Source organism: Eleutherodactylus coqui, chromosome 12, assembly GCF_035609145.1.
Source record: "Eleutherodactylus coqui strain aEleCoq1 chromosome 12, aEleCoq1.hap1, whole genome shotgun sequence".
NCBI lineage: Eukaryota > Metazoa > Chordata > Amphibia > Anura > Eleutherodactylidae > Eleutherodactylus > Eleutherodactylus coqui.
Genome location: NC_089848.1, coordinates 120,156,800 through 120,172,403, shown reverse-complemented (window position 1 = coordinate 120,172,403; position 15,604 = coordinate 120,156,800). Strand labels below are relative to the sequence as shown.

Genomic DNA, 15,604 nt, shown 5'->3' with positions numbered 1-15,604 from the left:
TTGTAGTGACAAGGACCATGAACACGGAGGTGAACCCAGACCTTCTAGACAATAATGTGCTGCTGACAATGTGACAATACTCTGGGAATGGTCGGCCATACTTCCAACAAGACAACGCGCCTCGTCACAGATCCAGCACTGTTTTATGTTGGTTTCAGGATATGGATGTTCCATGATTGAACGGCTGCACAGAGTCCGACCTGAACCCTACTGAACATCTCGGGGATGAACTGGAACGTTTGGTCAGGAAATGTGAACAGCGTCCATCTTCTTTGAGAGAACTCGCCAGACATTGCTACTTTTGGTAGGATAGTGCATGTTGGTGCCGTATAAGCAGCATGAATACATAATAACATTGTCAATGTTGATAACACCCAGTAGCACAAGTGGACTGAATGCCTGCGGTCAGCAGTACTTCCAGTCCTGCTTTGTGATCCATCCTCAGATCCTGTGATATTAGTATTACGATCATGTTTGTTAGAGAAAACAATGGCTCCCCATTAGGCTTAATGAGCGATTCAAAGCCATGCACTACAATTACTCTTCACAACATCTAAGACTCGTTTTTAAGTGACGCCGTGCGCTTCTAAAGGTCAGTTCACTAAAATAACCTAATATCTGCTCTCGCTGATGATCAATTCTTTGAATATGCTGAAGCCTTTCATCTTTCCCGAGGTTTATTTAGGATCAGACGTGGCTCGCGGCTCCTCTCAGAGGGCCGCTTTGAAAACCAATTAGAAGTAGAGGAGTCCATCAGACTTCAATGAAGACGATCTGTCTGGTATAATGAGTGGAGCTTCTCATAAAACAAACTTTACTATAGTCATGTTATAAAGTCCGCCCCTTGGATAATGGTGTTTATCGTTAAATCTCTGACAGCCGCCGGAGGCTTAGAAGACACAGCAGTGAACAACACATACATTTACCACTAGAACTTGTCACTGGTTTTCCTATGGAATAAGCATACTGGGATGTATGCGGGAAATCTATAGGTCCCAGAGGTTGCGGGTATATAACCTGCACTTGTTCTTCTCTGCCGTCCGCTACTTTTGGTCCCAATGTTTGTTCATCCAAGATGGTCACTGCAATTTTCCACCTAGCTAATGCACATTGTGCACTTCTCTCTGATTGGTCAGTGCTGATCATGTGAGCAGCACTGGCAAATCAGAGAGCAGGTATAGTTTATTGGTAGTCTAACACTACCAATGCACTATGGGGATGAAGCAGTCTGAAGATTGTGTCAGTGATCTTGGATGGCTGAAAATGTGACCCAAAACAGACCAATTGGACGTCCGGCAAAGAAGAACAAGTGCAGGTAATATCCCCCCTCCAGTCCCAGGACAGAATTTTGTCCTGAACCTAGAAAGTCGCTTTAATGACATTGGATTGCTACATCCAATAACTGCAGGCAGGGCCGGATTATAGGTAATTTTTTCTCTCATACTGAGGGCTTATTCACACGAGCGTATATCGGCCGCCGTTTTCACGGCCGGCCGATATACGCTACCATCTGATGCACGGGCTAGGCGTATATGCTGTCAGGCGGGGGGAAACAGCTTAGTTCTGCTAAGCTGTCCCCCCCTTCCCTCCCCCTCGCCAGCTCACCTCCTCTCTTCTTTCCTCCGGCTGTTTGCAATGGTAGGGAGTGGAGCTTAACTCCGCCCCATCTCCTCCCATTGAAAACAGCCGGAGGGGAGGAGAGAGGAGGAGAGAAAGGGTAGGGAGTTTAGCATTGGAGTCTATGGCAGCGGCAGATAGTTCCCGGCCAGGCGCTTTTACGCTGCAGGTATACATCTGTGTGATATAATGCATTGGAATCCAATGCATCAGATGGGAGCGTATATCAACTTGGCGTGAAAACGGTGGCTGATATACGCTCGTATGAATAAGCCCTGATTAGTGTGAGATAGAAAGCTTGCAGCATGTCCTAATTTGGGTGATTCTGCTGCAAGAATCGCCTATTATATGTGAGCCAAAAAAACACATCACTCTCGTTCGTATGCAATTGCGATTTTCATGCGGGTGTGATACATTTTTCCATTTCAACTAATGAAGGCTCATGCGGTTTTTTTTCCAAGCATGTGGAAAACGCATAGTACAGCGTTGCGGATTGCGCGATTCTAAAGCAGAATGGCATTGTAGAAGCCTGAAAATTGTAGGTTTATGAATGCGATACCGGTCCAATGTTCTCAGCCGTTTAAATACATCCCATATAGTGGGAATAAAAAGCGCCACTTGTCTAGTTAACAGCCGTCTCCTTCACCCCCCTCCCAGCTTTAGCCCCTTGGCCACCTGTGCCATCTGTGCATGAAACTTCACAGCTGACAGCAAAGCCCAGATCTAAAAGCAATATGTCGCCATCTGGTGGATAATGTTAGAAACTGCAAGGAGCAAATAAAGCTGTTCGTAATTGGGCAACGCTGCAGTGAATTGTTTACTTAAGTTGTGTGCTGCAGTTCAATGATACTGGAAATATTTACCTTCCGGCTAGCCATTAGAAGCAGCTTGTCAAATGTTCTAGAAATCTCTCAAGTACTTAGTAATCTGACACCGCGAACGGATACTTTGCATGCAAATTCAGCAGCTGAATTAATATTGTTTTTCTTGAAGACTCTAGGGGTAAGGCTTCGCTCACACCAACTTTTTGGTTTCTGGTTTTCATCTCTGCTATGGGAGCAGGAAAACGGAAACCACTGGCCGAAAGGATCCGCCTTATGACAGAGCTGAGCGGACCCCACTGACTATAACGGGGTTGGTTTGGTTTCCGTTTGGCCATCCAGAATCTTACAGGATGAAGTAGCGCAGCATGCAGTGATATTCCGTCCTCTACTTTAGTGTAAATGAGTGGTGGAGGCTGCAAATTAAATTTCTGCTGGTGAATTGAACAAGCCCTAAAGTGTCTGCGCCAAGCATGCTACTATTGTAATACCGTAGTTTAAGTGAGATTCCGCAGTCCTTACCCGATGTCTTCCATGATGCATCCAAACCATTTATCTTCACATGTACACTCGCCTGAAAAACAATAAGATTAGTCACATCTCTAAAGGGAATCTGATATTAAGTTTTTACAATGTAATCCACGATAAACCTCTGACAGCGCTGCTAATGAGACTTCCGTACCGCTAATTAGTTCTGTAATCTGTGCCCGGTACTTTCTAATCTGCTTTTGAACTTCTCCTGCGCTATATTAAAATCAGTTGAAGAAAGTCAGATTTCTCCCTCAGCGCTCTGTTCTTGATTGGCATGCATACTGAATTCCCTTCTTCGCTGTAATCCCACGCAGGCGCCGTAGCAAACTCTACGCGCCCCGCACACCTCAGCTCTCCCTACGTGCTGAGACTTCAGCAGCGTACTGCGCATGAGCCTTGATGATTGTTACTACCACAGTCATCTGACCTCGTGGGAGTAATGATCCTCAAGGCGTATGCGCAGTGCGATGGTTAAATTTACAGCTAGTAAAGGTGCTCTGAGGTGTGCATGCTCATTTCAATACAGTACAGGAAAATGTCAAAAGCAGATTGTAAAACCCCATTTACATGCAACGATTATCGCTCAAAATTCGTTGAAACGATGCCTTTTGAGTGATAATAGTTGTGTGTAAACGCTTCCATCTTTCACTCTTCAACTGAATAATGATTTTTAGGTGAGCATAAAATCCATCGTTCAGCAGGAGAGAGATAGCAGGGCCGCACGCTGTGTTCTCCATGAGGGCAGCTGATTACGATGTATTCAACCTACAGCACACGGCAGCCTGTGCGAACACAATGCAGCTGAATGCAAAGTCCAGACCACATGCTGGGATTTTCAAACAGCTGCTGAAGGCTCATTTACACGCAAATGAAGGTAATAAAACTGCTAATAGACATTAGTATCCATTAGCAGTTTATGCCAAACGATCGCTAAAACTGTCAATCTTTTAATCGTTTGATAGATTGTCTTTGCGTGTAAATGGGCCTTAAAGCTAGTGGGGCACGTATTACAAAACTGAATAGTGATAAGGAAATCTCATTAACAGTACTGCTAAAGGTTTATCGTGGATCGAATAGTACAAACGTGATGACAGGTTCCCTTTAAATATGTCTATACACTTTTTATGCCAGCCAGTTGCCGGAGGGAAATTGTGAAAAATTTAGCAACTTTTTAAAAAGTTGCCTTTAAGTCTTTCAAAAAACCTCCCTTCACTCAAACCCCGCGCTCTGATCTACACACTTTGGATACGTAAAATCAGAAGCATACAAGAGCAAAAAGTTGTCAAATATTTGAACAAATCCATACTTGTGCAAAGGTTTGCGTCTTTTCGGTGACCCCCAACCCTTGATGAATCCCCCTAGCTGCATGCGCCTGTTTGTAGACTCATCTGCTTTATCACGGCGGGCGCATTGTATGTAACACAGGAGATACGTTTACATCACATACCTCTCCGCAGCTTCTTTTTATCAGAGAAAATGCCTAAATTATGAGCCAGGGACTGCGCCAGTGTGATCGCCATGACATCCGACCTCCCAAACTAATACGACAAGAGAGAGGCGTGTAAGAGACAATGGGGAAGATTCAGTAATACTGTTATAAAGGTATTCACATGGAAGGAATTTCAATGCTGATTTGCACCAAAATCCACGCCGTTTGGTGCAGATTTTGACCCAGTTTCAGCAGATCTGCGGTAAACTATATTGCGTTGATTAACTATTAAGGAACCCAAATAGTTAATCAGTGCAAACTGAGACAATCTTAAAACGCGCCAAATTTATCACAGTGATTCTGTTGGATAATAAATCTGAGTGAGGCCGCTTTACACGGGAGAGAAAGTCGCGCAAAATGTGTGCATCGCAAGATGCACAGCTCTCCCACGAATATGAACCCCATTTTTTTGAATGGGGTCATACACATGAGCAATGTTTTTTTGCATGGCACCGCAATGCGATGTGGGAAACAGCATTTTTTTCTATGGGGGCAGTTAAAAACCTACCTCATTAACTCCGCCTCCTTTCTGCAATGAACATACTCCGCCAATGTAAGCTGCACCGCTCCTGCTGCTCTCAAACTGACTACCCCTTGGAGAATACATTTACAGGACAGCAATTAAATGAAAAGATTGCAAATATCGCAATAAAAAAACTGCAAAAATGAAAGAACAGATAAACACCAACATACAGAACAATCAGATGCAGTAACTACGTGACATAATGCACAGCGGCTGTGCAAGGGCAGTTGTCATGGGAAGGTTGTGACTAAGGGAGCGGTTGGAGCAAGAGCACCAAATTACACCGCCTTAGTCAGGGCATCTATGTACAGAGTTGGGGCAACAAACTGAATCTGTTCCGCAGGTGAAAGAAAGATTAAGGGAACCTGTCATCACTATGTTAGCCTCATTAACTATGATTTGGGACTCAAATGTGAAGGAACAGCAGATCTGGGGAGCTGCTTTCTATACTGATCGGGTTCCCCGTGCCTGAGAAATCAGCGCATGCACACAGCATGACACCTTTCAGAAGGCTCTGTGCATGCACTCTCCCATAGAAATCAATGAGAGAGGCGCACACACAGCCTTATGAAAAGAGTCCTGTTGTGTGCATGCAAAGTACAGAAATGGGGGACCCCATGAGAATAAAAATCAGCTCCCTGGATCCCCTGTCCCCTCACCTTTGAGCCCCAAAACATGGTTCATGGGGCTCAAAAGTGATGACAGAAGCCCTTTAACTAAGCCTTGTGGGAAAACCAATTTAAATGGGCTGTCTGGGACTTTACTATAGATGACTTATTCTCAGTAGTTGATCGGTGGGGTTCACCACTTAGGATCCGCGCTATTTACCTGTTTGCCAGGCCCGCTGTCATTGCAAATAGCGCCAGAATTAGACAGCTCTGTCCATAATGCAGTATCCCAGGTTGGTATTGCATGGAATTCAATGGGAGCTGCACCTGCAATACCAAACTGAGCCTCTGCACTATGGAGAGAGCTGTGTGCTTCCAGCTCTGTCCACAATTACAGCTTCTCCAATATCAGCTGACTGGTGGGAATTTCTAGTATTAGACTCCATCGATCAACTATTGAGGATAGGTCGTCAATAGTAATGTCCCAGACAACCCCTTTAATTATCCGTTTATTCAAAAGTAGCTGTATAAATCTGTCTTCAGTCTGCTCCCCCTAGTGGTAACTGCAGGTAATCAGAACTTAATCATTAAACTCAGATCTGGAGTTCTGTATCAGTGGAGCTCCAACCCCTTATAATAATAAATGATGAAATCTATCAGCAAAGGATTTGGACCAAATGATAACATATTTTTCTATTTGCACTTCTACTTTACACACTAAATAGATGAATAAAAGGAAAACTAATCTATTGTACAGAGAGACTCGTCAGACCCCAGACAAAGCCTTGAAAAGTCCGTGCAGAAGTGGGCTAAGGGCGGATGAACAGCTTAAGGAGCGGCGTGCCGTAATTTACAATGAAAGCTGCTTGCAAACAGTTTCTACGGATTACAGATGACGTACGAGAAGAGGTGGACAACGTCACTCTTGTCTTTGATAAAATCCCTCCTGTATTTCATAAATTCCTTCAGCGTCTTTAGAGGATTTTCATAAATGCTGAATTTATTGTCGTTCGCCCAAGTTTCCATAGCGACTAACACTATTCTTGTGTTCAGCTGTTCCTTATATATCTAATGCATAAATGGGAAAGAGAGAGAGAAAGAAAAGGAAAGAGCAGCTTGTCAGGGGCGGGCCGTACATGTCCATGGTGCACTGCGGCACAAACACCAGCAGAGATGCGTAACGTCTTGAGACGGCCCATTATATAAGTTATACAGCAGAACCATTTATGATCTTCTGGGATATCCAGTGACAAGTAACATGTCCACCATTACAGCTTTGGCATTGGCTTTCCAAGACTCCTGAATAGAGATTGTAGATCTGCAGTCGGTAATGGTATTGCAGTTCAGCTCCACTGAAGTGAACGGGAGCTAAGCTGCAATACTTGGCACAGCCCAAAGACAAGGGTGGTGCTGTGCTTAGAAGATAGCAGCCATGTTTTTTCTAACTGTAGATAACCCCTTTAACCTTTTCCAATCCACTGTGTGACGTCTAAAGACATTCTGATTGAAGCCTGTACAGCTCCGATGTCAGCAGACGGCTGGTAGGGTATTCTTACTTGCTGCTCTGTTGTCGGGGGCCTCTCCAGCATGTCACATACTGCAGTACTGGCTCTAGCCACCAGATGGCACCATTGTATAATGGCAGAAAGAGAAAGCCCGCTAGGAAACCCTGAATCCAAAATTGGATTGCAAAGGTTTAATAATTATAATTTTTTACTGTTCTAGTCTATAGAGATCATTAACAACAGCGCCACCCAAAGGCTGAACTGTGCATTACTTTAAATTCCAAATTTATGCATATAAATACAAAACTGTAATATACTGTATTTCATATAGGTATATTTATATAGCATAATATTCCTTTTAAATGGGCCAAGAATCAGCCTGTTCTAACAAGAGTCGATTGACAAAGCCTCTCGATTGGCACTCGTCCATTGCCGTTCACAAAGCAGAGGATTGCCTGTATAGACATTACTGATCATTAATAAAGTTTTCGGGGACTCTTTATGGGCTTTCACTGGTGATAAATATTCCTCAGGATGGGGCATCAATAGTTGATCGGTGGGGTCCACCAGCCGGGATTCCCACTGATTTGCTCCTCTCTGGGCCTGCTGTCAGTGCAGACAGTGTTGAAAGCAGATAGCACTGTCAACATTGCAGTGGTACAACTAGGTACTACAGGCACAGCTTCTCTAGAATTCAGTATGAGCTGTGCCTGCACTACCAAACCCGGGTTGCTGCAATAAGGACGGCACTATTTGCTTCCCTCACAGTCCATTCTAACAGCAGGTCCGGTGATCAGCTGGTCTGCTGGACTCTAGAGCAGTGGACCCCCACGATCAACTATTGATACCCCATTCTAAGGATAGCTCACCAATAGTAAAAGTCCTGGACGACCCCTTCAATACGATTCTCTGTGATCGTACAGCTTTAATTGGTTGTCTGCACTCTTCCTGTTTATATAGGGAGAATGCAGCCAAAAGTAAGCATTTTTATGCATGCCAAAAAGACACGATCAGCTGACCAATAAGCGTTTCCTGGTTGGTTAGCTGATCATTGGTTCTTTAGGGCTGGGTCCACGTGGAGCCTGATTTACAGCAGTATGCGTATCTCCAAACCTGCACCATTTTGTGCGGATTTTGAAGCAGATTTTATTGCGCATTTCTTTGCGGAATTCACCCCCTCATTGAGAAGAGGCGAATTCTGCAGCAGATACAGGGATAAAATTGATATGCCGTGGAATTGAATTCCGACCGCCTTTCCAATTTCTGCACCGGGTTTGTGTGGATTACTTCTGCAGCTTACGACGAAATTTTCAAAATCTCATCCAGTTTACTGTTACTGTAATTACTGCTGAACGTCTGTGCAAAGGGTCCGCACGTACATTCCGCTGCAAATCCGCCCCATCTGGACCCCTTAAGGTGATATTAAATGAGTGGTAGTGGCTGCTGCAAGCAATTGCATTCCCTGAAAATGGCGTGGCTGAACCTGCAAGCGCAGGTGTAGCACAGCAACTTTACCTGAGCGTTAATGGCGTTCGTGTAATAGCGCTCTAACACGGGCCAATGATTGGGTAACCGAATATTCAGTTGAACGCTGCTCACAACCATCAGACCCCGGGTGATGCGCCCCATACTGCATACTCTGTGCAGACGCTTGGAAGTGACTCCTAAAGTCATTTCTAGTGTCATAAGGACATTACACTTCTGTGAAAACCGCCGTGATTTTCTGTGTTCTGTTCCTTTTAACTCCTCGTATTCTCCAGCCTGTGACAGTCAGAGCTTAGTGGGAGTTGTAGTTCTCCAGCAATTTGCGAGTCACAGGTTGGAAGCCATTGCTCTGCGATAAGGAAATAGCATTACGCCTGAATGATTACGGGGCGCTCAGTGTTATATATAGTTCTACTTACTAGATCTGCCACGTTCACCACTGATTTGGCGTAACTGTTTGTTTGTACGACAGATAAGCGATGCTTCTTATACTGCAAGGAAAGGAAACAATATTTTCGGCATCATTTGCCCATAGCAGATAATATAGCATGCGCTATCAGTGTAATACATGATAGATGACATAACGATCATACCATTAGGTGATCATTGACGATCATTAGCTCCACGTATTTCATCTCATCCTGGACATTGCTTGATATCCATTGAATCTGAAAACAGAGAGAAGGAATGCTAGAAGCTTCCAGCACATTACCGCACATCCGCTGCAGTCAGATTCATTTCAGCGGCTTCAAAGATGTTTTTTTTCTATTTTTATAGGCTGCGTCTTCTGAGAACCTGAATGCAGTATCTTGTTTCTTAAAGGAACACGTTGGACAAAGCTGAGATGTTGTGTTACGGCGAGTTCGCGGCCCGAGGGTGCGGAGCAATATTCACCTACGGTAGTGTTCAAAAATATAGCGGTGCGTTGGGAAAAACACCTAAAGCGCAAAATCATTATAATAACTTTAATTTCCATAAACGTAAATACCCTGCAGACCTACACATTCAACCCAAATCAGAGCAACATGAGTCTGCATGCGGGAGGTAGCAGCGGGTTAGAGCTGTGAGCCCGGCCGGTGTCCCTGCACACGGCACTTAACTCTATTGCGCAATTCATATCCGCGAGTATGAAGGGAAAATTCGAAAATGCATGTCTTTCAATGCCGGCGTTTTACTGCGGAATCTGCTATTCCCATCCGGCCGTGTGAGCGCAGCCTTAATGCTTTACAGAAAGTAAAGAAAAAGGGGGTTTTGGCTGTTGAAAAAAATAGCAGCTTTTATAAAAACTAAAAACATCCAAATATATAAAGTGAAAAAATGTTTAGGATTTCACTTTTGGGCGCATTCGCACAGGCGAGCGCGATATCAGTCAGATATAACACTTGTCACCATCCGTTTTTCACGCCAACGCGAGGCATTTTTCATCTAAAGATGCCTTGCATCGCTTCTGTGCAATTGCGATTCTCAGGCGCGTATTTCACGGTCGTCAGAGGATCGCAAGAGTTTCCCATTGATTTCGATGTGAAACATCACAATCCCATGCACATCGCACGGCATGCGATGTCTTTCAAGGTCCCATTAGAAACAAGGAGCAAGGCGTTCTAAAGGGAACGCCAAAAGATAGAACATGCTGCGACTTTTTTCCTCGCAGCATCACTGTGGGAATAAATCGCTCATGTGAATAAGTCCATTAGAAAGAATGGAGTTCATATTCGTGTTTCGTGCGTCTCACAATGTGTGCGAGATTCTCATCCCGTCTGAATGTAGACTTACTTTGAATTACTGAACTAATATTTAGTAGCATAACCCTTGTTTCTGGGAACTGCTTGACATCTGTGTTGCATGGTCTACCAACTTCTGGCCCCTCTGAACAGGTATTCCAGACCAATTCTGAATTTTTTGGTTTTGTCTCAAACCACATTTTTGATGCCATGACCATCCCCCCCCCCTCCCCCCTCTCCCCCAACACAAGTTCTCTATGGATTTGAGGTCAAAGTATTGGGCCGGCCACTCCGTGACCTCAATCCTGTTTGTCTGTAACCAAGATGTCGGCTTACTGGTGTGTTTTGGGTTTTTGTCATGTTTAAACACCCATTACAAGGATATTTCTCCTGCGGCATCAGGCACCAGGATCTCCTCCAGTAATTTGATAAATTCAGACTGATCCATGATCCCTAATATGCAATAAATAGGCCCAACACCGCGGTATGAGAAACAACCCCCCACCATGCTTCACTGGCTTTACAGTGTACTGTGGCTTCCATCCAGTGCTCGGGGGTCATCTGGCATACCATCTGCAGCCACTAGACCCAAAAAGAGCAATTCTGCTTTCATCAGTCCTCAAAATGTTGCATCATTTCACTTTCAGCCAATCAATGTGTTTGTTTGCAAATTGTAACCTATTCAGGACATGTCTTTTTGCGGGGAGTTCTTGATGGTAACTTGGCTTCACTTGATCATCTTCTGATTGCAGCGAGACTCACTGGGAAGTTCAGATCTTCTTTGATCTTTCTGGATGCGATCATTAGCTAAATCTTTGCGATTTGGGCTATTCTTCCATCCATTTTTTTTTTACCCTACTACATTTACAAGGAAATTACTTGCTATGTAGAAATCACTTCTACCAAAACCAGTGATTTACCAGTTAATGATGTTGCACTGCTATTTTTTTGAAGCCTACTGTAATTGCCACATCCGCTGATGGGTGCAGCCTGCAGGGGGCAGACCTTCACCAATCACACATGGCTGGCAGTGATAGAGGCACCGGATGGATCACTGCACAGGACTGTGAGCCGGCCTCGGGCTATATTCACACGGACCGATTTCATTTAGAGCACATGGGGATTTTACCTCAACTTTTGTTCACTTTCTAACATGCGAGTGTCATCAGTGCCATTAATTTTTCATGCAAGCAAAAAAAGGAAGTTGGCCCAGCTGATGTAATTTAAAGCAGTTTTCTCAGAACCTCAAACATTGGTGGCAGTGGGGGACACATAAGGCATAATATTAAAAAAAAGACACCGTACTTACCTCCAGCTGCATACTGCTTACCCGCCGCCGTTGGCCACTGCTCCTTCTTCTATTTACATTAGTGGCAGACATGATATGGGTTGTTTACCCGCATGATTACTAGAGCCAAACCTTCCTCAGGGGTTCTAATGTAGAAGTCCACATGACAGGTTTACAGGATGTCACCAGGCCTTCTGCCAGTAACGGGGGTCACTATTACTGCTGGGGTCACTATGGGGGTCATTATTACTATTGGAGTCACTAACTGGGTCGCTATTACTACTGGTACTACTATGGGAGGAACTACGGTATTACTACTGGGGTCGCTATGGGGTTCATTATTACTATTGGGACCACTGAAGGGGCCACTAAGGGTATCACTATTGCTACTGTCACAAGTAATGGGGTACCATTACTAGTGGAGCCACTAACAGGGTCACTATTACTACTGGTACTACTATGGGAGGCACTACAGTATTACTACTGGGGTCGCTATGGCGTTCATTATTACTATTGGGACCACTGAAGGGGTCACTAACATTACTAGAGCCATTAGGGGGGGTCGCTAATACTATTGGGGACAATTACTAATGGGGTCACCACTGTGGGAACTATTACTCTATCACTTCAGACCAGTCTCAATGGTTCAGATATGCATTGGGTATCTTGTGTATTGATGAGGGTGGGGGGGTCACCATTTCACACCTTGCCTCAGGCAACATAAAGACTTGGGGCACCCTTGAAGACTCCTATTGCATCTTGTTACATGTATCTTTGAGTATCACCAATATAATTTTTGTGTTCTTTCTACTTTTCGTTACCCACTGAACTGCATTACGCACATTTCTCTTTTTCCTCCGAAGTCCTGGCGTCTGACTCAACTTCACAGATGTCTCATTTAGTGACCAGAATTCTAAATGCAAAAGAAATGGAGAACAGATGAAACCAAATGCTCAGAATGTATTAAGACGTTCATGCAATTAGTGTCTTATAATTATGTGAAGGTCACAGCAGCGAGTCCTCTCCACATGAAGCCTGCCGGAGACGGCTGCCGAGCACATAAAGCCGCGCTCCGTATACGCCATCCCTTCCTAAATACTTTATAGTCTTTGATTCTATAAGGTAGGGAGTGATGACATGAGGAGTCCCACCCAACTTACCCGACGGCAGCTCGTCCAGGGGAAACTCATGCACTTTGGATTTGTAAACAGAATGGAGTTGATAATCCTCCTATAGCAAAAAACAGAATATACATCATCATCTAATACTGGGCCAAGGTCATGAAAACTACAGCAAAAAGCAGGAGAACTGGAGGCACCTGGATGTACGGGGCTACAGGTGCTGAATTACAGATCCATACACACAGACCGAATACAGCGGCCGCCCCACGAAAGATATTGCTTCGTGTTAAATCAGGACGATAATTATCAACATTTTTGTATTTACATTTCTTAAAAAGATGTTTCTGTCCCCAAATATTCAGTGACTAATGTTAGAATAGCGCCCCCTGCTATTTCTATCCCCAGACATTCCAGAATGAGAGAATAGCGCCACCTGCTATTTATATTCCAAGATATTCGAGGACTGAGGACAGAATAGCACCACCTGCTGTTCATATAGTTATTTCAGGACTAATGTTACAATAGCGCTCTCTGCGGTTTCTATTTCCAGACATTTCAAGACTAATATAAGAATAGCGCCACCTGCTGTTTATATCATCAGATATTCCAGGACCAGAACCCTGAAGAAGTTGCGGGTGGTCATGTGTTGTTCATTGTGCACATGACCACTCAGCCACTCACATGCTTCAGCAGCCATAGAATCGCTGCTGAAGCCTGACTGGCTGATTGGTTATGTCCACAAGGTACCGCTTTCCTCTACGTTCCTCAGGACAGGTCATCAATAGTTGACTGGCTGGGGTCTGCCGCTAAGAACTCCAACCGATCATGTGATTGGGCGCCAGGATACACAAGAGTTGGAGCAGAAGCCTCAGCTCCGATCCCTGTGTAGTGGCCGACGCTTGTAACTGCAGGCTGGGTTCTCATTGAAATCAATGGACTGGTCAATACACAGTGGTCGGAGCAGTGGCTTCCATTCCAACCATTGTATATTGCGGCGCTGACAGGGGGCGTCTGATCAGCTAGTCAGCCGGTGTACCAAGCAGCGGACCCCGGCCAATCACCTATCCTGAGGATGCGACATCGATAGTATCTTGTGTCGAAAACCCTTTTAATTTCTGTTGAATATTTTTTTCTGTGGATCTGGCCTTTCGGTGTAGAGGAATGAAACCTGCCGCGAGTTCACACGTTACACGCGCAATACTTGCTGTGAAATCCACAGGCAGATTCCACGCGTGTACGTAAGGGTGCGTGTACACGGAACGGAAATGCTGCAGAATGTTTGCAGCTGAAAACCCCGCATTCCAAAACAGAGTCAAAATCCTTTGGTAAAATATGAAACCGCAGCGCTCCCGTCACTGGTACCCGGTGGGCTGCAGTGAGCGCCGCGCCGCTGGTCAGGTGACTCGACTTCCGAATGTGGAAAAGCTAATGTAGTGGAATTTTCCGCTGTGGAAATTTCGCAGCATTTCTGCTGCGTGTAAACGTACCCCAAGGCCACTCGCACACATGCTGTGGGCAAAACGCCGCGATTTCGCTGGGCGCATTATACTGATTTGAACGCCGTGGTAATTGCGGTAACAAAACAGATGTGTGAGAGTGGCCTAAGGGGATAAAAAGGGTAGAGCTGATTGATTTAAATTTCGCACGTATTTTCCTGCGCATTTCGGTTGCACAATAATAACTGCAGCAGAACTCCCCATAGAAGTAAATGGGAACGTGCAAATGCACTCAAAATACGCCAGGAGACGCGGGCAACTGTAATTGCGCAAAAAAAAGCATTTGTGAGGGTGAAATCTACTGAGAAAATCTGAAACAGATATGGACACCCTGCGGATTTTAAAATACGCGCCAAAAGATGATTTCCAAGTGAAACCTTTCTGCAGCGTGCGGATGCACATGTCTCCCGACTACACATTCCTACCGCCATCAAGACACAAAACCGTAGAGCAAATAAATGGCTGCGCTGTACTGCGAAGTTCCATCTTATTATTGTTAACGGCGTTGTGCTGCAAGCAGCGGCCTAAAGCGACTGCGACGCCACAGCTGCCGAAGAGCCAACTCGGTCGGACTTGTGGTCCACCATTGACATCAATGTAAGGCCGCCGACACACGGCCGAGCGCGTGAAACTCCGTCCGATATCGCGCTCCTGCGATGTACTGGCGGATGCAAATCATTTTTCTGTCAGCGCCTCCCATCAGTTCTGCGAGGTTGCGATTCTCCAGCGCAGCTTTCAGATGCATCTGATGATCGGCGAGTGTTTCCCATTGATTTCAATGGCAAACCTGGCATCGCACTCGCAGGCACCGCGCACGCCATGTGATGTGTTCTCCTGTCACATTGTAAACAATGGGCGTCTCCGAGGAGCGCGCAAAGACGGGGCATGCCGCCATTTTTTATATGTATTTGACTCCATTCAAAAGAATAGGCTTCATATTCTCAGCCGTCTGACCGCGGCCTCAGGCCACTCCCACGGGCGTTTTAAATGCCGCGGTAATTGTGGTAAAACGCTCTCATTGTTTTCAATGGAGCCTCGCAGACATGCGCTCGTTTGAAAAAGCCACAAACGTTTCGAGCGCTGTCTGCTCTATTTTACCACGTTTTCACGCTTTTTAATACACCTCATTACCCATCACTATGATGGGGTGTGTTAAAAAACGCAACCGGAAAGCGTAACCTGCGTCCGAAAACGGCGGTACAATCACGGCAAAGCGCTGAGATCGAAATCACTGCGTTTTGCTGACGCTGTGTGTGTGAGCGGACTAGTCTGCATGCGACTTTGACTTGCCAAACTGCAGCTCTGAAACAGTCGCGCGACTTTAGGTCAATGGCGGCGGCACGTCGGTTGCCGATGGCGGGCAGAAGTAGGAACAAAGGGCATTTTGGCCCCTATATTT

The 15,604-nt window shown here is 45.2% G+C and overlaps 1 protein-coding gene across 3 annotated transcripts in view; it reads right to left on the bottom strand.

The window, feature by feature from the left end:
- Nucleotides 1-15,604, bottom strand: part of ADAM22 (ADAM metallopeptidase domain 22) — a 241,515-nt gene that overhangs the window by 68,283 nt on the left and 157,628 nt on the right. For all 3 annotated transcript variants that reach the window (XM_066585459.1, XM_066585460.1, XM_066585461.1), the window contains exons 7-14: nucleotides 12,749-12,818; nucleotides 12,431-12,501; nucleotides 9,173-9,247; nucleotides 8,999-9,070; nucleotides 6,491-6,657; nucleotides 4,967-5,051; nucleotides 4,417-4,507; nucleotides 2,961-3,012 (exon numbers count right to left, since the gene is read on the bottom strand). In XM_066585459.1, the coding sequence (XP_066441556.1) occupies nucleotides 2,961-3,012; nucleotides 4,417-4,507; nucleotides 4,967-5,051; nucleotides 6,491-6,657; nucleotides 8,999-9,070; nucleotides 9,173-9,247; nucleotides 12,431-12,501; nucleotides 12,749-12,818 (683 nt within the window). The remainder of the gene's footprint in view (nucleotides 1-2,960; nucleotides 3,013-4,416; nucleotides 4,508-4,966; nucleotides 5,052-6,490; nucleotides 6,658-8,998; nucleotides 9,071-9,172; nucleotides 9,248-12,430; nucleotides 12,502-12,748; nucleotides 12,819-15,604) is intronic.